Source organism: Amphibalanus amphitrite, unplaced genomic scaffold (assembly GCF_019059575.1).
Source record: "Amphibalanus amphitrite isolate SeventyFive unplaced genomic scaffold, NRLGWU_Aamphi_draft 000343F_arrow, whole genome shotgun sequence".
Taxonomy (NCBI): domain Eukaryota; kingdom Metazoa; phylum Arthropoda; class Thecostraca; order Balanomorpha; family Balanidae; genus Amphibalanus; species Amphibalanus amphitrite.
This window is the reverse complement of record NW_024881838.1, coordinates 159,485-184,998: the sequence shown is the minus strand read 5'-3', so window position 1 is coordinate 184,998 and position 25,514 is coordinate 159,485. Positions and strand designations below refer to the sequence as shown.

At 49.7% G+C, this 25,514-nt stretch overlaps 2 protein-coding genes across 3 annotated transcripts; both read right to left on the bottom strand.

Moving 5' to 3' along the window:
* Nucleotides 1–698: 698 nt before the first annotated feature.
* On the bottom strand, nucleotides 699–25,438 carry LOC122389076 (G-protein coupled receptor moody-like). Its single transcript, XM_043380759.1, has 10 exons — nucleotides 25,367–25,438; nucleotides 24,540–24,689; nucleotides 7,306–7,446; nucleotides 6,886–7,045; nucleotides 5,245–5,258; nucleotides 2,716–2,846; nucleotides 2,281–2,431; nucleotides 1,916–2,103; nucleotides 1,452–1,601; nucleotides 699–1,235 (listed from the first exon to the last, which is right to left on the bottom strand). Exons 2-10 carry the CDS (start codon nucleotides 24,647–24,649, stop codon nucleotides 1,198–1,200), a joined length of 1,083 nt encoding a protein of 360 aa, XP_043236694.1. The 5' UTR covers nucleotides 24,650–24,689; nucleotides 25,367–25,438; the 3' UTR covers nucleotides 699–1,197.
* LOC122389077 lies at nucleotides 10,885–14,157 on the bottom strand. Of its 2 annotated transcripts, XR_006257907.1 has the most exons (5): nucleotides 13,645–14,157; nucleotides 12,601–12,925; nucleotides 12,057–12,198; nucleotides 11,484–11,642; nucleotides 10,885–11,229 (listed from the first exon to the last, which is right to left on the bottom strand). XR_006257907.1 is itself a non-coding variant. In XM_043380760.1 (4 exons), the coding sequence occupies exons 3-4, from the start codon at nucleotides 11,580–11,582 to the stop codon at nucleotides 10,978–10,980; spliced, it is 351 nt and encodes a 116-aa protein (XP_043236695.1). In that variant the 5' UTR covers nucleotides 11,583–11,642; nucleotides 12,057–12,198; nucleotides 12,601–13,592; the 3' UTR covers nucleotides 10,885–10,977. The 2 variants fall into 2 exon arrangements, 1 of the variants encoding a protein (XP_043236695.1); XM_043380760.1 differs by lacking the exon at nucleotides 13,645–14,157 and having other exon boundaries at nucleotides 12,601–13,592.
* Nucleotides 25,439–25,514: the final 76 nt, after the last annotated feature.

The following is a 25,514-nucleotide window of genomic DNA, read 5'->3' as shown; positions in this document are numbered from 1 at the left end:
GATCAATACCTCTTTTTTGGCTAAGTTATAGCGAAAAAAAAACTGTTCAAAATTGATGACGTCAAATTTTCAAACTCAATTTTTAGCAATTCTAGACCACGTAGCGCAAAACAAAGACCACCATTAGACTCCCCGTGACGAGCTGCATCAAATCAATACCCATTTTATGCAAAAATGTCAACTTCGAAAATTGACCTTTTTGACCTGACCTTGACCTGACCTCCACCAGAAAGTGACCTAAACCATACCTGATGGTCTTATAACCAACACCATTGAGTTGGAAATGAAAAATTGGCCATAAAACATGCATCGCACAACGCCAGTAAAGTTGGGTTCATGTGCTGACCCTTGGTGACCTGACCTGGTATTATCAGTGACCTCTAATAGCAACATATGTACTAGGCAACTGACGCCCTATCGCTGATTTTCAACAAAATGCGTTTTACTCGATGTTATAGCGCATTCCCTAGAAGACCCGTGAACGGTAAACATTTTATCTTTGACCTGACCTGTGGCGTCATCGGTGACGCCATGAAATTTGGTTTCCTTCGACAAATTTGACAGGGCTATCGAACGCCGTTTGAATTTTACAGATCCGTCCAGTAGTTTCGGAGATACAGAGGGGGGCAAAAAAATGTCCCCCATCCCCACCCCCACCGCGCGGAAGGTGGCCGGGAGGCCCACCGCCTGCCGGGTTAAAGCTTTCCACATTTCAAAGTTTATTCCATACACATTTGCAATATACAGTATACAATATACATGTCATCACGTATTGACCTCAAAATAAACAGGATAATCAAAGTATGTCTCATATTGTAAGTCCCATCAATGTATTGCTGGGCTAAGGGGCAGTATCTGTCCAAATGAGTCTACGCAGCGGTTCGGGGAGCAACAGTCTTCTGCATGGTACTTCTGGGCCTTGTTCTGGACTATCTGCGGACACTCCCTGGGACGACAATACGCTGTCATTTCGTTTCATCTGTCCAAATGAGTCTACGCAGAGGTTCGGGGAGCAACAGTCTTCTGCATGGTACTTCTGGGCCTTGTTCTGGACTATCTGCGGACACTCCCTGGGACGACAATACGCTGTCATTTCGTTTGCCAGTCGTGCCGAGTGGAAGCTGTTCACTGACTCACGGTCCCGCGCTGGCGGATCCTCAGTCCACGGCGTGGCCGTTTACTTTCTTTATTAGTGACTTAAGCCGGTGACCAGGGTGCCTGCGGGGCCTGCAACACTGAGAAACGGATACGATTCATTAGATTCTAGACAGGTCGTGCGTGCATCCATCGTAGTTTCCAACATTTTAAGTACCTTCGTTTTTTCTATCATTTTGTTTATTGATTTATTGTTGATATCATTAGAGTTTGTTGTAACGCCCATGCTGAACAGGCAGTCGAGTCTGTCGCGTCCCGAGCTGCCGTTGCTTTCGTTACCGACACTGGCGCCTCACCGTTTGACGAGGTTTCTGAGCTGCGTCGCGGCTTTCCACAGCTGAACAATGACCAGTAGGCACGCCGGTACTGCTTGCTCAGCGTCACGTAGATGATGGGGTTAATGGAGCACGAGACGCACACTGCCACGTAGCCGATCACGTGCAACACTGGAAATACGAGCACGGCGTCAAATGCCAGCGGTGCTCAGCTGAGCCACTCTGCGCACACGCGAACACTGACAACTTCTAATCCAATAACGAGTGCACTGGCTGTTATAGCTGCCATTCAGTGACGAGTCTGTTTATTGCCAATTAAATTGCCGGTTGTAGCCGCCGGTCATCCGAGTCACAGGGATGCTGCCTTCCGAACACCGACAATATGAAGTTACGTTTCCTGAGTAGATGTAGCCGTTTGGACTTGAGGCTGCAGTAATTTGTATGACCGTTTTTCGTTCGTAAGGTATTTGTGTTTGGGTAGTCACCTGGGTGATCGTAGCCGACGTCCCAGATGTTGGCAACCGTGAGCGGCGCGAAGCACACGATGAAGGCCATGAAGACGGCCAGGGACATTCTGGTGACGCGCACCTCGTGGCGCCGCTGGCGCAGGGTGCGTTGGCTCCTGACCTCGCCCTTTTGCGGTGCTAAGTGCTGCCGCTGCCGCCTGTTCGACCTTTGGAAGGAAACGCGGCGCTCTGGCAAACACTGCATACATGGAGGACTCGGGCTTGAAGAAAATAACGAAGAAGGGAATTGATGATAAATAAATGAATTGTAAAGATTTCTAGACAAATGATTTGACAAAAACGCTCGTTTACACTGTCACTGCAGTAAACGGACTGCGCCTTACCTCAACACGGCGATCAGGATGGCCAGGTAGCAGACCGAGATGACGGCGCACGTCACCAGAAAGGCGATGATGAAGAGCGCGACGTTGGGAGAGCGTCCATTCACCGGCAGGATGGCGCACGACCTCAGCCGCGGCTGGTAGCCGAACCGGCCTGTCCCGCACGCGGGCACGGTCAGTCGGCCGCCGCGACCGGTCCAGGCGGCGAACGACTAGGAGCACTACAGCACGTGAGGTCCTAAGGTAAATTATTTGTAGCTTTTCTGGCTGGCAAACGGAAAAATCGGACTGAACGTTTTTCATTGTTATGCTATCCTCCAATAGATACTCGCAGGCCTATTGGGTGCTGTAATCAATGTAAAAGCAACCTTGCATGAAGGGTGGTAGACATATTTTCGGTGCTGTATGTGATCGGTATTCTTTCTCATAAGCGCTTACCCCAGGCGCCGGCCAGGGTGGGGGTCAGCATGCCGAGACTGAAGCTCCAGACGCCAGCGATCTGCGCCGCTACCCACCGTCTCTGGTACAGCCGTTGGTAGACGCCAGGAGGACAGATGATCAACACAAACCTGGCGGACGCTGGGCAGTCAGCGCGTATAGAATATACCTATACTCGGACAAGACTAGGGTACTCGGTAGACTAGGGTACCCCCCCCCCCCTAGCCGGTGTGACGCAGCGTCCGGTCAAATCGCTCTACCAGGCGACCCGAGCCGGTGTCATTGATACAGTGTGGGTAGGCTGTGCCGTTTCACTCTCGGGTCATGCGGCACAGCCTACCGGTACCAGGCGGCTGCTGCTAATGCTGAGCCATAGGAACCCGGTGGATAAAGAGTAGTGGACCATAATATCAACCTGTACCCGACTGTACCTAGGTACTGCACTAACTGCAGGGGCGTATTTGCCAATCGCAATAACAACGAGCGTCGCTGCGTATGTATGTATAAATATACAGTCTGTACAATTGATCAACTCGAGGATACTGAAAGTTTCGCCGCGATCGGCCGCTTTTTACGCGAGTTATTCCGTATTCGCGAAAAAACCGAGGGGTGGGGTCCGATCGTCTCCCCCCCCCCCCCCTATACCTACGGGCGAGGGTTTTAAGACTTGAATTGGGCGTTCTCGCTGTGTTGAAAACAAAGGTTCTGAATGTTTCGTTTATGCCCACCTACTATGAACGTCAAACCCCTTGAGACCCCACTTTTTTGCGATAATTTGTAAATGCGTCAACTTTCGATGACAATATTCTGGCAATGTATGTTTCAGAACCTGCCGAAACTTTTATTACTAAGGTATTTTGACGCCAAACGATTATGGAAGGTACTTCTCATTCACTCGTAATGCTAAGGTCAATTCAGGCCCGGGCAGAGGCTTGCGCTCGGCCACCCTTGAGCCCCGCCACCAGCGCCATCTGCTCTAAATGCCATCTACCAGCGCCCGCTACCGCTACCAGCTACCGCCCACCATCAAGCCTGAATGGAGCGAGAGACGCCAGTGACCGGTCGCCGGGCAAGGAGCGCCGGAGGGGTAGGGCGGAGCTTAGCGCTGACGTCATTGCGTGGCTCCGCCCCATGAGCGCGTAGCCTCTACCCAAACAGCAGATTCGTTCCGTGAAAATTAACATTACGAGAGAATGAGAAGTACCTTTCATAATCGTTTGGCGTCAAAATACCTTAGTAATAAAAGTTTCGGCAGGTTCTAAAACACACATTGCCAGAATATTGTCAACGAGAGTTGACGCATTTAAAAATTATCGCAAAAAAGTGGGGTCTCAAGGGGTTTGACGTCCATAGTAGTCACTGACAAGCAAGATGGGTACCTACTGTTTGGGTTTGGTACCCCTCATTCTTCAATCTTCTTCGTAAGAAAATTATTGTATGAGATTCAAGCAATCACCTATGTTTAACATGCGCAGTGGAAGCAGTGGCGGAAGAACACTTTCAATTAAGGGGGGGGGGGGGCACTGCCGACTTTAACTCCCATTCTTTCAATGCAACGCCTATAGGGCTAATGTTAAAATGCCATAATCAAAGGGGGCACGGTGTCCCGGTGCCACCCCCGTTCCGCCGCCTATGAGTGGAAGGGTTGTGAGTACTTGACGTCCAGTGGAAGGGGGTGGGGGCGGATGTCGCCCCCCCCCCCCCCTCTAAGATCTCCTAAGATCTCAGCTCCCACTGGAGCTAGAAAGACGAAATTTCTGGGGAACTCTATTGTGTGTGAATTTTATGACCCTAGGTCAATATCTTCAAGGTCAAATGAGGTCAAATGTGGTCAAATCTGCCATATGAGCGACGTTTTTGCGTTTACACGCCGATAACTCAAAAAGTTGCCGGTTGATTTACTTTTTTCTTTCACTATACGAAAGAACATACATTTCTGAGTATGTACGGTGAATTTCTAGTTAATCCAACAATAAATATGGCAGTTAGAAGCCTGCAGAGTAAGATGTCGCCGGCTGAAGCAGATTCGGCCGACGCGGGAAAGCGGCAATCACAATTTTGTGTGTACACACTCATAACTCACGTTTTTACCGGCCGATTTGCAAAATTCTTTCACCATAAGATTGCCTGTACATTTCTTTAGTCTTCTCACAAAATTTGACGCGTATCGAATATAAGCAGCGGTAAGGAGCGCGATGTAAAGACGGTACCGTCCCGCCGCTTTTCTTATTTCTTGCACGAGAAGATCTGCAATTCAATTATGGACAGGTAGCCGATATTTCACATTAATATTGTGTTTGCGGCGCAAGTTATTGGCGAAAAACAGGAGGGGTGGGCGAAATCCGCCCCCCCCCCCTTCCAGTGTTCCACTGCGCGTGTTAAAAGCTAGAATCAGGCTACCTATAACCTAATTGTAGCTAGAGTAGAATTGTAGCTAATCTTGAGTAGAAAATGGGAGCCATCTAGTTATCCCCGTGTTTCTGTTTGGAGATAGCATTTAAATGTTTTGCTGAAGAAGTACATACATACCTGTTCAACGATATCTGAAAAAAGAAGAAAGAAAAATGTAAACGTTCTGATAACTAGTTGATAGGTACATACTTGATACATGCATAGGTACCACATGAAACTAGCATTTATATGTCGCAAGACAGCAGCATGTCACTAGGATGCTTGAAAATGCATGCAAATTGCAAATACATAACAGACATAGGTACATAAGGAGTTAAAAAAATAATAATAACGGAGCGTTTTACCCGAGAATCCCTCATGGTACAACTTGCCACGAACGGGCTTTCTGTTTAGGTAAAGGTAACTACCAGTCACCACATCATAAACCAGACCAGGTAGGCGTGTATAAGGAGCCCATCACATAGGAAGCGTTGAATATGACTAATTTGTTTATTTGTTTATTTATTGGCATAGCGTCCACAGGCAAAGCCCCACTTACGGATGCAGTCGCACACTGACAATAACAACCACTCACACACACTGGATGGAAATAAATATGAGTGATAACACTGATCAAAATCCAAATAAATTAACAAGATGGCAAGAGCCTAAAAGTAAACCGACAGGCAACAGCCTAAGAATATAGAAGACATGAGCAAAAGCCTAAGAGAATATACAAGTATAGGCACCTGGCGAATGAGCGAGGCTAAAAGTATACTGACATGAGAAATCCCCTAAAAGTAAACAGCACAGGCAATAGCCTGAAATCCTAAAAGAGTGTATAGGTATACCTAAGCAAGAATGACAGTGGATGAAATAAAAAGACAAAAAGACGAAAAATGAGCGTAGACAATGACAATGAGAATAAAACCGGTAACGGCTAGTTGCTACATGAGGAGCAATATCAGTGACCTTAGGCTAAGTATGTTCCCTGGTCGTCAGCAAACTTGGCTATCTCCGACCGTAGCCTGCAGCTAGGCATAAAGAAATCGGCCTCGGGGCTGCTGTGGACAAGCGAGTTCACATGCTGGGGAAGACGAATCAGAAATCCTCGCTTCACAGTGTCCACTCTTCCGCGTGGCACATGAAAGAGCTCGGGACGGCGCGTGCGACGGCCGGGTGCCGACAGAGAAAACATGGCCAAGATGTCGGGACAGTCCAATCGACCACTGAACACGGAGCGCATGTAGTTGATGTCACACTGTGTGAATCGTGACCTCACTGATTCGCAGCCGAACAGTTTAAGCAGCGATGCATAGTCGAGTGAAGGGCACCTCGCCTGTGTCCGGGCGCCCAGCCACATGAGAAAACGGTGCTGTAGTCGCTCTAATCGGCGCAGGTGGGTGACACGGCACCCGACCAGATAACACAGCCGTATTCCATTACGGAACGCACGTGCGCCTTGTAGGCGGTGAGGGCTGCGACACAGTCGAACTGCGCTCGATGCACCCGTGTCGAGACCTGCATGCTCCTCATCAGCAAGCCCAGCATGCGGTTCGACTTCGAGACTATAGCGTCAACATGGTCTGCGAAGTTAAGCTTGCTATCTAAGATGATGCCAAGGTCACGCACGCTAACACACCTCTCGAGCTGGTGACCGTCGAGCGTGTATGAAGCGACAATGCAAACCGAAGTAATTTTACACATTAAATATTTATCATTTTGTTTTGAAATTGTGCCAGTTTGCATGATTACACTCCCCTGACCCCATGGTCTCACCAGGCTGATGGAGAACAGCGAACCCGCCACCGACAGATATTCAAGAAAAGTCTGCAGGACGCAGAGAATGCTGTTGCCATTCAGCCACGTGTTCTCGGAGAACAGGACAATCTCCGGTGGCATGACCAGCGCACAGAACATCAGATCTGCTACACCCAGGCTGAAACAGCATCACAGCATGCTATACAACGGCATGGGCTGCTTACAGATCGGCTGCAATCAGACCGACCCAGTGCCACATATGATACACGAAACTTTATCTCCACAGATAATGTAGAACATCAAATCGGCCATACACGAAATGCAGCACTGTAAATTGCAATATACCTATAAATATAACCGGCAGTCAAAGATGACGGAGTGGTGCGGTGTTCCTCGGAATTCTGGTGTCCCTCAGTGAGCGTTTTTCACACCTCTTACCTGGCGATGAATGCGGTGGTGGCATTATGCAGACTGGGAGTGCGTTTGATGGCTACCAATGTCAGGAAATTTCCTGCCAGACCCACAGCCATGAAGAAGGCGATTAGGACTGAGCGCACCCATATCATTTCAGTAGGAAACCTGGAACACGATAAACAAATTAGATAAATGATAAATCAACACGATACTTAATCATAAAACAAAGTTGATCACGGTGAGGAATAAAAATGTCAATTGGTGTCACCCAGTAACCGGCGAGCTGCTCGGGAGAGGCGTTAAACGCCCCCACTTTTTGCCGCACTATAGCTAAAAACGGCGCACCTGGGCGCACCGCAGGCAAAGCTCTAACTTGGCTCCTGGATCACGTAGCGACACGCGGTAAGCGGCAATCGAAAAAGTGTAAAAAAAAACTCATGACGAGAATACGTCGGCCACATTTTAGGTGAGGTCACTAGAGGTCATCAAAGGTCAAAATTGTTTTTTTCAATATTTTTTTCAACAAACCGGTGTATATGTAACTGCGGAACCAATATACCTTTTTTTCATTCCAGTTAATGTTTATTGCGCATCGACAACCTAGTAAAACGATCGGAAAATGAGCATGAATAAGAAAGATAAAGCAAAATGATATAAGAGTGGTGCAAAAGCACAGTGTGCTTGACTCTAGGCACTAGTGATGTCAATTACAGAAAATCGGAATACCGATACCAAACCAAATACCGACCACAACCGTGAGGAAATGAGGAACCGGACCAACCTAGGAACATGAGGCAACTACCAAATTTTTACCAATTTCCCGTGCTTTACGCAATAACTAATTTTCGGACCTGCGATAACGATAAAACGATAAGAAAGGTTTGCGATAACGATAAACGATAAACGATAAAAATATTCAAAAAATTAACAGCGATAGCGATAAAGCGATAAAACGATAACGATAAGTGTTTTTTAACAGCGATAACGAAACGATAAACGATAAAACGATAACGATAATTGTTTTTAAATGCGATAACAAAAGCGATAAATACAGCTTAAATAAGTGTACTTAAAGTGTACAAAGACGGAAACCTGAGCCAAGGTGGCGTAGTTTTTTATGCTGAGTTTGACTTTCTCGAGCAAGTTCATTTATATATGTACTTGTTCAATCCCCCAGATATGCGGTAGTGGACCCCCCCCCTTGTGACTGACCTCTGCCCGGTGCGCAAATTTTATACCACCCGTCAGCCGTCTGACAGATCTGTACACTTAGCAGATGGCAACAGGTTGCGCAATGCGCACACATACTGTCGCGCGGCATATATGCAACGATCGACATCGCCGACAGTCGATCGACAGTGCTTTATCGTCAGTCTATCTTTATACAGTCTATCGACAGTACAGACAGACGACGACACTGTCGATCGTCTTCCATTTTTCCATCATCCCGTTTTACATTTTATCGTTTATCGTTCATAATTTTTGTAACTTGCGATAAGTGGATGAGCGATAATTTTGAAAAATTAGCGATAAACGATAACGATAACTGATTTACTTAAAGGGACTATCCCACCTTTACATTAAATTTGAGTTGAGATAGCCAAGTTTGCGGCGAGGTTCAGAAACCACTATCTATCTAGGTTGCAACCCCCGCGGCCTCGTGGTGTTGAAGAAATTCGTTCCCTTCATTTGAAAATGGGCCTTGTACAAGGCCCAATCTCTTAACCATTAACGGCATTCTGATGACGTCATTTGCCCTTTGAACGCCTCTTACGCATTCGAGTAGAGTATCACTTGATTTACGAATAAGCTGGCGTTGGCTGACTCGGCGCCCCGGCGGCACCCAGAGTAATTGATTGATTATCTTGGGTTTGGACTTGGGTTTGGATAAATTTACCGTTTGTTTTATTTTTTTTCAATTTGTTTCCATTTCCTGAAATGGAAACAAATTGAAGATTTGCTTGTCTAAGGCAGCAAGATTTATAAACATCGCCAAATTTATCATATGCAATTGGAGCTTGTTTCAGTTTCAGTTTTTATAGCAGGGTCATGAATATGATACAATTTTCTTTCAATGGTAGATTCGTCATGGTACAGTACAATTTCAATGGTAATTTCGAGTAATTTATGTCATTGAATTGAAACTGCAAGTACATCCCACAAAAGACCTTATCCTCTTCAAGTTTCAGTCTTGATCCGACTGATTTGTCAAGAGTGCGAAAAGTGAGGCGACAAAAGAGAGCTACAGGTTTTTCAAGATTTAAGTGTTCTTGAATAGCAGGTTATACAACATTGTGCTGTGACATAACCACTGGGCCTTGTGCCCCCTGTGACAGAGCCCCTGCATCAGCTGGTCTGACACGGCTGGGCTCGCAAGTTGCAAAGAACGCCTTGGTGCTCTTAATTATGATTGATGATTATGCTGTGAAAGAAGGGTACCTACATGGCAAAATACATTTGTATGTAATTTCTTGCCACAGCACCCACCTACATGTACATTTTTGTTGTCTTTGTGTGAAAAATGAATATATTTTAAGGAAATGAAGGCATTTCTGTTTAAAGCACGCAGAAATTCATGTGTGATGCTGTCCCGGTAACTCATGTGGAACAGAACAGGCTGCAGACTCAGATCATGCTTGAACAGAGACAATCATCAGTTATCTACATATGTGCATGCTTTGTAAGTTCCCTGCCTTTTCCCAGATTCTACTTGCTTGTTGTGAAAAGGATCGGACAAGGCAAGGTGCTCATGCTCATGGTGCCACCATATGCAATTACTGACAGGTGAATTCGGTGACTAAAATCCTTAACGCTCTATGGATAATTATTCTGCTCTTATGTTCAGTATGTTGATATCAGAAACTCACCGAGGTAACCTGCCCTGTGGCATTTCTTAGTTCCAAAATGTAAGCATTACACTCATCAGTCATGTAACTTGTATTTACATCCATGAACAAACAATGTGCAAAGGAGCTACCCAACCAGGTACAAGCAGTAGTGTCTACAGCGTAGCGCGTACCGCCTCCGCAAGGGCGCCCCTCTATAATGGGCATGCGCGAACCCCTTCTCTGCAATGGGCGCGCCGGCGAACGTACGCGAGCGATCACGGGTCGCCACCACCAGCTGGCGACTGACGGCGCAAGGCCATAAAAGTACGACGGCGGGCCCGGCAGCAGCCGGCGCTCGGCAGGCGCTACAGCGCGCGTTGTGGAGGGGGGGGGGAGGCGTTCGACGCGGGATGGGCGCACAGTCGCGCACCACGACCGACGGCGACATCACCTGCTGCGTCTGGCTCGGCGAGCGCAGCTGGGAGCCGGCTGGAACAGACAGACAGGTCCTCCGCTGGCGGCGGCGGCGGCGGCGGCTCGGGCGGCTGGGGCAGTGGCGGCGGCGCCGGGCCACTCAGCTGCTGGCCAGCTGAGTGGCCAGGGACAGCCAGAGCAGCAGTGCCGGCTGCCAGCAGAGCAGGGCCGGCTCGGAGACGACCACCAGCAGCGGGCAGCTGTCCGCCGCGGCGGCAGCTGTCGGCAGCTGCAGCAGCGCCCGTACCGCCCGCTCGCCGCCGGGAGCCGGCGCGTCGGCCGCCTGGGGCGCGGCCAGCACGGCCGGCCGTCCAGCTGACAGCGCACCGGGCGGCGCCGGCCCAGCACCAGCCGGTCTGACACAGCCGCACGTCCAGGTCCCACAGGTCCGTCTCTAGTGGCAGGTCCAGCTGCGAGCCGGCTGGCTCGGCGCCGGCGCAGCCGAAGCAGGCGGCCGCCCTGGCGCACGCTCAGCTCGCAGTAGTGGCACACCTGCTGTGAGCGGGTGCTGGGAGCCGGCCCACAGGGCCGGCGCCAGCAGGGCCTTCCAGTAGACCCAGGCTGAGGAGAGCGAGGCGACCTGGTGCTCCTGGGCGGGCTGGCCGTCGGCCGCGGCCGAGACCAGCACCGCCTGGTCAGCCGTCACCTGTAGGGCGCACGGGGAAAAGGGATACAGTCAGGAGCCGCGGCCGTAGTTATTCATTTTCAATCGACAATAGGGCATTGGAGCAGTGTTCCCGCCACTTCTAATGAGTAGTTATGTCGAGCCTACCTAACCACAGTGTACTTCACAACTAGAAAACGCACTCAACAATAATCACACAACAAAGGCACACTCTCAGGGCCATTCTAACAAAACACCCGCGGTTATAATTAGCATTACTCGGTATAATGACTGACCGTGCATCGTGTGTGGACGTGGCAGTTGTAGAGCAGCGCAGCGGTCGGCCGGCGACGCTCAAGCTGGGAGACACACCGGCACAGCCGGGACGGGTACATGGGCTGCTGCTCGTTCCACTGGATCGTCTGACAGCGCAGCTGGAGACGCACCTCACCGGCCTGAGGACGGGGGATCCGGGACAGATAAACAATACACCAGCAATGCTGGGAGACGCACCTCACCGGCCTGGGGACGGGGGAGGACTGGGTGATACAACCGGGACAGACAAATAACACAGCTGCTGTAGACGTATATACCTCCCCGGCCTGGTGACCGTGGGCGGGTGATGCGACCCCATAGATCAACAGCGATCAGCCGGATCATCGGAGCAAAAAAAGCACGCATCTCAGGAGCCCATCTCCTTGCAAGTCTGCGATCATATCTCAACGCCTAACTGCAGCAGCTCTTCAAACAATGCAGCTGATGCTGCCCTTTCGAACATCCCCGCTATGCACGGACCCACGCCGCCCAGCTCCCCGTTGGCGGCCACCACTGTCAGCCGCCGCCCCTTCCTCCGCTGTGCGGAGACCCACCTTTTCCCCAAGTCTCCATGGCCAGCCACCACGGTGACTCGCGGCTCCAGCACCGTCAGCTACAGGCCGCGAGATGGGGTGTTGGCCTCCAGCGCCGCCGCCTCTCCGTGCGGCACTGGGCCTGGGCGGGCCTCTCCGTCCGCTGCGGGAGAGGGCAGAGGGTAGAGGAGAAGGTCAGGGCGGGCCTCCCCGCCTGCAGCAAAACAAGGGGAAGGGGCGGTCAGGTGGGTCTCCCCGTCCGCTGCAGGAGAGGGCAGAGGGGCGTTAGTGGTAGTGGGCAGATGAAACGGAATGTTTATTTCAAAGATACACGCTTTTTCACTAGTACGGCAACTACACTTCTCAGAGGTGAAAATCGCTGATATAATTGGGACGCACTGCCGAAAAAGAAGGAACTTGCAAGTCACAAGCAGCGATGGGGACGACTCATGAAAAACAGTGCATCATGTTAAACAACTTCAAGCTAACACTGAGCGCTACTCAGTACACACTACTCACCCTGCTGGGGCCGGCTGCAGGGCGGGTATTGGTACTCACTACTCACCCTGCTGGGCGGCTGTAGGGCGGGTAGGTGACGCTGTGCGCCGCCGTCAACAGGTGACTGAGCTGTCAGAAAGTCACACGTCAATAAACGAGTCCTTTCTACACGCTGCGTCTAAATCACTCTAATGGACGTTACAAAAACACGCCAGGATTCTACGATCCTTGCCCAGTTTCTGCAGCAGCAGCGCGAGTCACTGGCAGCGCTGTTGCTGCCAGACGACGGCCGTCGGCGCCCGGCGCACGCGCGCCGCGCACCGGTCGGCGTGTCAGCTGGTAGCGGCTGTGCGCTGCCAACCCCGGCGCAGCAGCTGGCGGAACACGACAACCTGGCGGGACGCATGGCCGGGTCAGAGGGGGAGTGGGAGCCGACAGGGTCAGCCACATCACAGTGGATGCCTACCTCGCCCCACACTGACAAAGTGCCACCATGCCAGGAAAATGTTTCACCTCAGAACAGCATGAACCTAGAAAGAAAACAGGATTGCATAGCTCCTGTATAGAATAGTCATAGACATAAAGCATAGACTCAAATTATTGAGCCATAGCCAAGATTTTACTGAGGGAGGGGCCACGGGTCGCGGCCTAGTGTCGTACCCCCTCCAAAAAAGGAAAACTCAGATTTGGCCCACTATTTTTAGGGGTATGGTACAGCTGTTTTTATTTATCTTTATTTTATTTTATTTAATTTCTCGCCTTTGGGGGAGACCATGACACCCGTGGCCACCCCCTTGGCTACATCCCTACATTGAACGAAGAAGCAAATTGAAGAAGCAGCTTTGACCATAGGCGCAAACATTGGAACAGACTACATTTTATGCAGTATGTTATGTAGTCAACATTGCATGCTTTATATAGGCAATCTAATCTTCACCAATCCATTTTGTTAAGCTTTTATCTACTTTTCTAGTTTCAATTGATTGGTCAATGCTCGTATACATAATTATCAGCATTCAAATATATGATGCTGAGACATGTTCAATCTCTGACCAACTACCTGCATACAAAAAAAAATAATTGTAGCATTATGCATAGGGTCATAACTTACTGATCACTTTCTGTCAACAGCCTGCAAGCAGCATTGCGATCTTCCTTCCGCAGTGACGGAGACCTCTGTCATGTGCGCATGGTGTGTTGTGTTGTGTTGGCATTCAAGAAATTTCAACAGCTAAGAAGGAAAAACAAAACATTTCTTTAAATACCTGCATGTTTGCTATAATAGCAAGCTAGGATGCAATGAGTAAAAGTAGGTATACAAAAATCCCAATCAATAGGTTCAGAATGGAATAGGTTGTGAGGTGTTACTGTAGTAGTCTGGTTGAAAGGTTTGTATGTTGTAGACATCTGGCATGGGGGTTTTAAGTTGGTATTAAGGGTATTACAAACTTTTTAGGAAAGTAGGTAAGGTTAGGTCAGGAATGTTGGTTATTTTCATTCAAATTTCACACTTGTTCACTTCAATTGCATTCCAAATTGACACAAATTTTTTAAGTTATGGTGAAAATATGTTCTTTTCCTATGTGAATTGTGATGTTAGTATTTGAATTTTACATGCAGGAAGTCAAACATACTTACATTTGACTATCATACCACCAACCACAAAATGCCCAATCAGAGACACTTTTGTTATTGTATGAGCCGCGTCGTATTTGAAAGCATATATATTTGCTGCCAAATTTCCCCCTTCATTGGCATGAAGTAAATCCTTCATTACGTCACAGATCCGATCTAAATGACGTCACGATGAAATATAAAAGTCGCAATATTTCAAAAAGTATACAATGAAAACGCGTAAAAACTTGCAGAATTCGTCACAACGCCCTAAGTAACATTTCCGAATCCTAAACGGGATTTTTTCGAAGGTGGGATAGTCCCTTTATTAACAGCGATAATTATCGTTTATCGTTTATCTCTCATCCTATCGCATGCGGAAACCACTGCCAATTTCTCAGCCTCTTGTACATTAGCCCGCGACCTGGTGGGGGGCACGGTTCGTCGGAAGGTCATCTCAGGCTCAAAAGAAACGGTATATACCATTCGAAAGCTGACGGTGAGCTGAATCCAAATATGTATTTTTTATCAAAATCGATCGATGGCCTTTTTTGAAAATTGCGTTTTTGTAAAAACTTAATAATATTTTATTCAACGGGCTGTCCCGGACATTCTTGAAAACATAAACATGTAATTTTTGAGTTCCAGTGAAAGCTGAACGCCAAAAGAACAATATTTAGCGAAGCAATATTTCCAAACATTAATATGCGTCTCCCACAGCCGACAATAAGGCGCAATCACACAGCTCAGTGTCACGATGGACCAAAGTCAGCCACAAAGAAGCGTGAAATGACCCTTATCGACTCGCAGACCCGGCGCTCTCGGCCCGCCTGACCGGCCACGGAAGAAACGTTCGAGTCTCGTCCTGTTAAACAAGTGTTGAATTTGTCAGTTTAACTGTCCACATCGCTATTAAAGTTATTCAGGATACCTGTGAAGAAAATTCATTGTTCTGCTTCATTTACAACGTTCTTTAATTTACATTTTTCTTATACATGTTTTGTTCCATCCAGCTGCGATCAGTGCCCGCGCAGGGGAAGTGAGCGGGGTTTCACTGTCAGAGGCTGTACTGGTGACAGCTGCTCGGCCGTGCGACCGGTCAAAGGTTACCCTGCCCCGCCGGGCGCTACCCCCACTCCACCCGAGCTGAGGCCGGTGCAACCTCTGACATTTCAGCGCGGCCAATTTTCCTTATATGGGCATGATACCAAGCTCAATTGAGCAAAGCAGACATGAACAAATGCAAATTAATGCATGATGTGAAGATGACAGAACAATGAATTTTCTTCACAGGTATCCTGAATAACTTTTATAGCGATGTGGACAGTTAAACTGACAAATATGACATTTGTTTATTAGAACGAGAGCCGAACGTTCTTTCCGTGGCCGGTCAGGCGGGCCGAGAGCGCCGGGTCTGTGAATCGATAAGGGTCATTTCGCGCTTTTTTGTGGCTGACTTTGGTCCATCGTGACACTGAACTGTGTGATTGCGCCTTATTGTCGGCTGTGGGAGACGCATATTAATGTTTGGAAATATTGTTTCGCTAAATATTGTTCTTTTGGCGTTCAGCTTTCACTGGAACTCAAAAATATATTTTTTATGTTTTCAAGAATGTCCGGGACAGCCCGTTGAATAAAAGATTATTAAGTTTTTACAAAAACGCAATTTTCAAAAAAGGCCATCGATCGATTTTGATAAAAATTACATTTTTGGATTCAGCTTTCGAATGGTATATATCGTTTCTTTTGAGCCTGAGATGACCTTCCGACGAACCGTGGGGGGGGCTATTTTTTGCCCCCCCTCCAGACTTTTCGATATATCTCCAGAACCGCTGCGCCGATCGTCACCAAACTTTCAGTACCCTCCCGGACATCAATTTTACATATGGTGACAAAAAAAAATTCCAAAGGCTATGATAGGTTGGCCGGAAATGACGTCAGAGTGACGTCATGTTCTGCCGTTTTCGACCCAAAAAAGGGTTTCACGGGAAGAGCTGTCCTCAGGCCTATAGCTTTGCAAATACAGAAAAATGATACGGACATAAAAGCTGTAGAATTAACAGGGCTACAAAACTGCTATCTCGGATTTTTGAAATTTTTGGATTTTGACCCCCAAAAATCAAAAAATCAATTTTTTTGGATATAATGATCTAAAAATCCAAAAAGTTTTTTGAATTTCGCAAAAACCGGAATATATGTGATAGTCCATACCACCTTACATCCACATACCAAATTTGAGATTGATACCTCTTTTTTTGGCGAAGTTATAGCGAAAAAACTGTTAAAAATTGATGACATCAAATTTTCAAACTCAATTTTTAGCAATTCTAGACCACGTAGCGCAAAACAAAGACCACCATTAGACTCCCCGTGACGAGCCGCATCGAATCAATACCCATTTTATGCAAAACTATCAACTTTAAAATTTGACCTTTTTTGGCCTGACCTTGACCTGACCTTGACCTGAACTTCACCAGAAAGTGACCTAAGCCGTACCTGATAGTCTTATAACCAACACCATTGAGTTGGAAATGAAAAATTGGCCATAAAACATGCATTACACAACCTTAGTGAAGTTGGGCTCAGTGACCTGACCTGTGACCCTTGGTGACCTGACCTGTGACGTGACCTGGTATTGTCAGTGACCTCTAATAGCAACATATCTACTAGGCAACTGACGCCCTATCGCTGATTCTTGACAAAATGCGTTTTCCTCGGTGTTATAGCGCATTCCCTAGAAGCCCCGTGAACGGTGAAACATTTCATCTTTGACCTGACCTGTGACGTCATCGGTGACCCCGAGGTCAATGAAATTTGGTTTCCCTCGACAAATTTGACAGGCCTTTCGAACGCCGTTTGAATTTTGCGGATCCGTCCAGTAGTTTCGGAGATACGAGGGGGGCAAAAAATAGCCCCCCCCACCAGGTCGCGTTATAAACAGACCCCACCAGGGCGCGGGTTAGTGAGGGTTTATAATACCAACAAAATACCAAACATATTAGGATTGAAATACCAAATACCAAGTTGGTATCGGTTTGGTATCGGTATACCAAAATGTTGGTATCCGATTGACATCACTACTAGGCACCATCTCTTATAACATAATCAGATATACACCATAAACATAAAGCAACATGAACATAACCTTCAGATAAACGTCGAATATAACATAACTCATACAACCTATAGGCTATAGCTAGCGTCACGGAAAAGCGCAATCGATAGCCTTTTTAACGCTAGCTTTCTGTGTAGACTGTCCTCAGATTTGACTTAGGGTCAACGATTTAACCCCCAGAGGCTAAACGTAAGGTATTTGCATCGCTCTACTATCACTGCGAGTTAAATAGGTAGGGGAGAGCGGGGCCAGTTGAACCACTTTTTATATATTGACATGCACAGCGAGATCTAGTTGTCATATCGAAAAATGCACAATGCCATGAAAAAATATGCTCTTTTGGCTTTATTTTAAGATATGTAAAATTATGTTTCAAACATATTTTGCTGCCAAACGCATGCTTAGAAAACAGCTCTACGCCCGTTTCAAATGACCCCGATGCGAGGGTCAATTGAACCAGCCCATGGGGTCAATTGCACCTATCCTTAACAATGGGATGTTTTCCTCTTTAAGGCCACTTTCTTAAGGAGATATTTTGTCCGGTTTACTTTTCCAAATGCTACATTCAATACCCAGCCAGCCTTCCCAAATGGGGCCCATATGGGCCCCAAGTGGGCAGCAAACTGGGGCCCATCTGGGCTGCCCACTTGGGGCCCAGATGTGTTTGTCATGGGCGTCCAACTGGGTCCCATATGGGCAGCCCAGATGGCCCCATATGGGGCCCAGCCGGGGCACATATGGGTCCCACATGGGCTTTCCCAGCCGGGACCCACATGGGTATAAGCGAAAAATCCCACATGGGGCTCATGTGGGTTCGAAATGGGACCCATATGGGGCCCAGCCGGGGCACATATGGGTCCCACATGGGCTTTCCCAGCCGGGACCCACATGGATATAAGCGAAAAATCCCACATGGGGCCCATGTGGGTTCGAAATGGGACCCAAATGGGGTCCAGCCGGGGCACATATGGGTCCCACATGGGCTTTCCCAGCCGGGACCCACATGGGTATAAGCGAAAAATCCCACATGGGGCCATGTGCGTTCGACATTGGACCCATATGGGGCCCAGCCGGGTCCCATATGGGCTTTCCCAGCCGGGACCCAAATGGGTATAAGCGAAAAATCCCACCTGGAGCCCATGTGGGTTCGAAATGGGACCCAGCTGGGACCCATACCCAGCCAACATTATTACCTTGGCCCCACATGGGGCCCAGGTGGGCCACTTGGTGGGACCCATGTGGGCAGCCCATGTGGGGCCCACATAAATTTGTCCCTGGGTAAATGGTGGGGCCCACCTGGGCTGGCCCACGTGGGCTCAAGGTGGGTACCATATGGGGCCCACATGGGCTCAAGATGGGCACCATATGTGGCCCACATGGGCTCAAGGTGGGTACCATATGGGGTCCACGTGGGCCAGCAGATGTGGGCCCTAGGTGGGCCCCATGCTGGCTCACGTCACCTCCCTAGCATCGTTTGTATTAATCAATAAATATTCACCAAAGCCCATCTTAGTTCCCACCAGAACCTACAATTAATTTCAATATGATTATAATATAATCGATGTCTGCTATTTCAATCACTCCCCCTGATCATTGCTGAACGTTCGCCACCGCAACAAAACAAACTGTCAGTGATCAATATTTATATTATCGATAAACACAAAAATGCTGTTTAAACCAAGAATCTTGGTTTAAACTCTCTCCTCTCTTCTGTTTATCTCTAGACTTCTTCTCTCATCCATGCTCCTCCGCTTAAACTCCAGCTGGTGTCCTCTCCTGGCGGCCTCCGTCGCGGTTCCTGGCACCCGTAAACCACTTTCGTGGCGCCACCTCCAGCTGGCCGTTGTTGGTGTCCTGGGTAAGCCCGTTCCGCCGCACGGCTCCTGTAAAATAAGCACCAGCAATGTAAAAGGTGCAGACACATAAGCGAATTGTGTATTGCCCGTGCTGTGTTCTACCATGATTCTGTATTACCTGCATTAAAAGTAACATCATCTGATTTGACTTGAATTAATTGAGAAATGAACTTAAGATATTTTTTTTGCAGGAAATAATCTGATGCAGAATAAACATACAAGGTCCGATTATGATGGACACAAAAGACATTAGTGCTTTATAAGTCGGCTGCTTGGAATTCGCTAATCGGACAGTAATTGACGACACCTGAAAAAAAAACATATGAATGGGAGTGCTGCTGTTATTCTGACATCCGCTATCAGGTGTCCAAGGGAGTTGGGCAATTAAATAAAGAGATAAAACCATTACTTACTGAACACGACATCAAAAAGCCGGGTACCGCCGAAAGCCCTTTTCCCGTGCCGTCCATTTACGCTAAGTCGCGTAGCGAGTGCGCTCGTCATGACGCCTGCTATCGTCCTTCGGACCGGTGTAAGCGGGGGCGCTTACACCGAGGTCGGCGACAAACAGCCACCCGGAGTATCTGTCCACTGCCACGAGGTACTTCCTGCCGGCGTGATCGGCAAAGTCGATGTGTAGTTCGAACGGCCTTTCCGCTGGCGGTCTCCTCATCATGGTCTCTTGCTGCTGAGCGAGTAGATCTCTCTGGCAGCTGGTACAGCAGCGGGTGACATTTTCCACATCCCGGTAGATCCCGGGCCAGTAGACGATCTGTCTTGCGCGGGCCTTCGTTTTCTCCTTCCCCAGGTGGCTGGCGTGGAGGGCTTCTAGAACAGTCCTTCGTAATCGCTGTGGTATGACGAGCCTGCAGCCGATCCGGCCTGACCGACTGGACATCTCCACCGACCGCAGTGACGCCTTCTACCTCTGGAAGGAGAGATGGGACGACTACGTCCAGCGTCCTGATGTCACAGCTGCGACTCGACCAACTAGCGATACAGCTGGCGTCGCTGCGGGCGCGCCTCTCCGAAGAGACTCGAACGCGGTCGTGGTTGCGGCGCGGCCGCCACGGCTACGCATTCCTGCTTCCTTTCACTTTCGTTAATCGCACTTTGTACTCACTATGGGCGGGTTCGAGCTAATACCGACCGCGCCATGTGTCGGTTCTGCCCGAATTAAGGCTTTATTGGACACGCACACCACTCAGAGTCTCAACGCCAACTGGCCCGCCCAGACGCCGCAGCCCCGCCAGCCGGTCGGCCGGTCACCGCCCCGGGCGGTGCAGAGGCGGCCCCAGGCCCCGTCCGGTGGGCCGAGCTCCGCCGGCGGGTCGCCCGCGCAGGGGCGGGCTCAGGCGACACAATCATACGACACAATCACAACATTGACTGTCCAATATCAGCCGTAGCTGGTCTCACAACCATCAACTATGCGACTTCCTCACGACGTCGAAGTGTATTTTGGAGGCATGAGACTAAACAGCGAGTTCTTTTTTCTTGTAATATCATACACATTGGACAGTGAAAAAATAAATAATGGGCTGCCCACATCCAGCCCACCTACACCCCACTACATGGGCTGCCCACGCAGTGCCCATGTTAAGCCCACCATACAGGAACACCGCGTGAATGCCTGTGTTCACCAAAATTCCTGGATATGCCCTCGTACATGTGCAAGCAATCTCATTATCAAGCATTATACCTGCCAAAAAATATGTGGGCAGCCCATGTGGGGCCCACATGCAGCCCACATATTTGCCCATCTCTAGCCCATGGCCCACCTAGCCCACCATGCCCATCAACTGCCCATGTGGGGCCCACATGGGCATGCTGGCTGGGGTTTGCCCATTTGGGCCCCACGTGGGCCCCGGATGGGTGTGCCCAGTTTGTTGGTGCCCAGTCTGCCCACATGCTGCCCGCATCCAGCCCAGATAGGTGTCGGGTCAGTTAACAAAGTTTTGTAGTAAGGTTTGCCCATTTGGGCCCCATGTGGGCCCCGGATGGGTGTGCCCAGCTTGTTGGTGCCCAGTCTGCCCACATGCTGCCCGCATCCAGCCCAGATAGGTGTCGGGTCAGTTAACAAAGTGTAGTAAAGTTTGCCCATTTGGGCCCCATGTGGGCCCCGGATGGGTGTGCCCAGCTTGTTGGTGCCCAGTTTGCCCACATGCTGCCCGCATCCAGCCCAGATAAGTGCCGGGTCAGTTAACAAAATTTTGTAATAAAGGAAATGTTTATTGCAGATTGGTAGGTGTCGGGTCAGTTAACAATTAGTTTTGTAGTAACTTTTGCCCATGTGGGCCCCGGATGGGTGTGCCCAGCTTGTTGGTGCCCAGTCTGCCCACATGCTGCCCGCATCCAGGCCAGATAGGTGTCGGGTCAGTTAACAAAGTTTTGTAGTAAATTTTGCCCATGTGGGCGGCTGGGCCCCATGTGGGCCCCGGCTGGGTGTGCCCAGCGTGTTGGTGTCCAGTTTGCCCACATGCTGCCCGCATCCAGCCCAGATACCTAGGTGTCGGGTCAGTTAACAAAGTTTTGTAGTAAATTTTGTCCATGTGGGCGGCCGGGCCCCATGTGGGCCCCGGCTGGGTGTGCCCAGCTTGTTGATGTCCAGTTTGCCCACATGGCGCCCGCATCCCAGCAAACATGCCCACATGGTTCCCATATGGGGCCCACATGGGCCCCCCACCTCTTCCATATGGGCCCCACATGGGAATGGCAGTGGGTGACACGTGGGACCCATATGGGCCAGCCCACGTAGGCCCCATATGGGACCCACGCGGCGCCCACATAGGACCCATATGGGTAGCCCATCTGTAGCCCATGTCCCACGTGGGCCCATCTGGCCCATGTTCACCCCATATGGGACCCACATGGGATGCCCATCTCCAGCCCACATGCGTTTGGCCCATCTGTCTCATTTTTATCCCATATGGGGCCCATATGGGTAGCCCATCTGTAGCCCATGTCCCACGTGGGCCCATCTGGCCCATGTTCACCCCATATGAGACCCATGTGGGCATGTTTGCTGGGATCCAGCCCAGATAGGTGTCGGGTCAGATACCAACATTTTGTAGTAAAGGAAATGTCCATATCCCAGCAAACATGCCCACATGGTTCCCATATGGGGCCCACATGGCCCCCCACCTCTTCCATATGGGCCCCACATGGGAATAGCAGTGGGTGACACATGGGACCCATATGGGCAAGCCCACGTAGGCCCCATATGAGACCCCCGCGGCCCCCACATCAGGGACCCATATGGGCCAGCCTACATTGACCCCATATGGCATCATGTATGAACTTGATGTACTTGGAGTCCAAAATTCACATGAACAACAGTCACCTTTTTTGCTTTTATGCTCTTGGAGTAACTTAAATGGGGCCTACATGGGTGATCCATATGGGACCCACATGGGATGCCCATCTCCAGCCCACATGCGTTTGGCCCACCTGGCCCATTTTTCCCATATGGGGCCCATATGGGTAGCCCATCTGTAGCCCATGTCCCACGTGGGCCCATCTGGCCCATGTTCACCCCATATGGGACCCACATGGGATGCCCATCTCCAGCCCACATGCGTTTGGCCCACCTGGCCCATTTTTATCCCATATGGGGCCCATATGGGTAGCCCATCTGTAGCCCATGTCCCACGTGAACCCATCTGGCCCATGTTCACCCCATATGGGACCCACATGGGATGCCCATCTCCAGCCCACATGCGTTTGGCCCACCTGGCCCATTTTTATTCCATATGGGGCCCATATGGGTAGCCCATCTGTAGCCCATGTCCCACGTGGGCCCATCTGGCCCGGTTCACCGCATATGGGACCCACATGGGACGCCCATCTCCAGCCCACATGCGTTTGGCCCACCTGGCTCATTTTTATCCCTTATGGGGCCCATATGGGTAGCCCATCTATAGCCCATGTCCCACGTGGGCCCATCTGGGACCCACATGGGATGCCCATCTCCAGCCCACATGCGTTTGGCCCACCTGGCCCATTTTTATCTCACATGGGGCCCATATGGGTAGCCCATCTATAGCCCATGTCCCACTGGGCCCATCTGGCCCATGTTTACCCCATATGGGACCCACATGGGATGCCCATCTCCAGCCCACATGCGTTTGGCCCACCTGGCCCATTTTTATCCCATATGGGGCCCATATGGGTTGCCCATCTGTAGCCCATGTCCCACGTGAGCCCATCTGGCCCATGTTCACCCCATATGGGACCCACATGGGATGCCCATCTCCAGCCCACATGCCTTTGGCCCACTTGGCCCATTTTTATCCCCTATGGGGCCCATATGGGTAGCCCATCTGTAGCCCATGTCCCACGTGGGCCCATCTGGCCCATGTTCGCCCTATATGGGACCCACATGGGATGCCCATCTCCAGCCCACATGCGTTTTGCCCACTTGGCCCATTTTTATCCCATATGGGGCCCATGTGGGTAGCCCATCTGTAGCCCATGTCCCACGTGGGCCCATCTGGCCCATGTTCACCCCATATGGGACCCATGTGGGCATGTTTGCTGGGGCTCAGCCCATATGGGACCCAGATTTAGCCCAGATAATAGCCCACATGTAGCCCATGCCCACTTAAGCCCAGATGCCCCACTTTCAGCCCATATGGGCCCCATTTGGGAAGGCTGGCTGGGTAGGTCGTTGGAGAGCTAAAAGTGCTAAGTTCCTCATAATAGGTGACATAAAGTACATAGACTATGGTAAAATGGGCGGATGAGAAAAATGAGAAATATCTCAGGCTATAGTGGGCTTTCAAGCAAAAGCTGGAGAAAAAGGGGTCAAAAATTGAGCTCTATTAAACTACTATTTCAGTTTAAAAGCTCATTTCAAAGGTGGACTATTTCCTTTAATGTTTACAGCCCCTGAACAATAACCATTGCAAAGGTCACCGGGGTCCATTGAAACGGCCTGTGGCCCTGTTTCAACTGACCCTCAGAGAAGCGTTTCAATTGACCCCATCCGCTCCCGCCATCTCGCACGCGCCGTAAAGCACATGTCAAACGAGCTGGAGGGACGGCATCATGCTGAATGAAGGGCCAAATAAGGTGTTATTCCGGAGCCAGGAATTTTTCTTTCAGCCAACAAAGGTATATGAGATATCACAAAATATTTATAAGAACGATTTCTCCCAAACGCCCCTCAAAAACACAAAAACAAGTGTCAAATCAAAATTACCGTCCGTTTGCCGCCCAAACGCCGTTGACAAAGGAAGTGGTCGAGCGCAGATGCGCAGTGGTGTCGGCAATGCAATATGTTGCATACTGTTGAAAATAAAGCCATGTTTCATCTGACCCCGTGTTTCAACTGGCCCCGCTCTCCCCTATTTGCTCGTAGTGGCTCACTGGCTTGACATATAATGGCTACTCAGCGGCCCAGAACTACTCAGTACTCACCAGCCTATCTGCTCATCCAGTGGCATGGTGAAGTTCGTCGCCATGGCTACTGTCCAGTCCTGCTGGTCTAGCGGCGTGTCGAGGTTCGTAGTCATATTCGTCATCATCATCTAAGAGCGTGCCACTCAGATACAGCAGCGTCACGCAAACCTATGGACGATGGACGACGTTCAACGCAGACGAAGCATCATTGATATCTGTCTCTGGCTGAGTGACTGCAGTAAAATGGTCCGGCCCATGTCCCTCCCCCTTTCCTCCTACGCGACGGTTACATATAGGTGCCTTTATGATATGCTTTGTACAGCATAACTGGGGCAAAGCGCCCCCCTGATGCTGCGCTTCTTGCCCCTGCTAATTGCTATGCTGTGCCGCATTACTCCCGCGTCAACTAAATCATACTTTGTCACCTGACGCACCGACGGCGTAAGTGACGCAAACTATGTTTGGCAAAAATCATATCTCCCATGAAAACTATGGCAGTAGGTACGCTTGCGTGCGTCCTTTAACATATAATATAAGTCACGAATAGGTACACACTGGTTAAAAATGTCTTGAATATTATGAAAATCGCATAAAACAAAACTGACCTCAGAGCAGCGCCACCTTCCGATCAATCCTGCCAAAATATTGATAATAGGCGACCTTTCTGCAGAGAGCCTGTTCATTGGTCGGCAGGAACTTAAAAAATATACCTAAGATGTTGACGTGGGGCGCATTACCTCAGGGGCGCGCGTTGCCCCGGTATACCCTACCATGACAATTGACAATTACAGTGAAAAGTACCGCTATTTAGGTAAAGAACAAGACGCATTTAGTGTATCTCTCACCTCAGTGATGTGATGAGCTCACAGACCGAGTGGGTCTGAGCGGCCGCTACTGCCTCGGCATCCCGACTGGCTGCCGAGTGTGTGTCACAGACCATAGACGGAGCGGAGGCTCCGACACCCTTCCTTATCAGCGCTGCCAGCTCAGCGT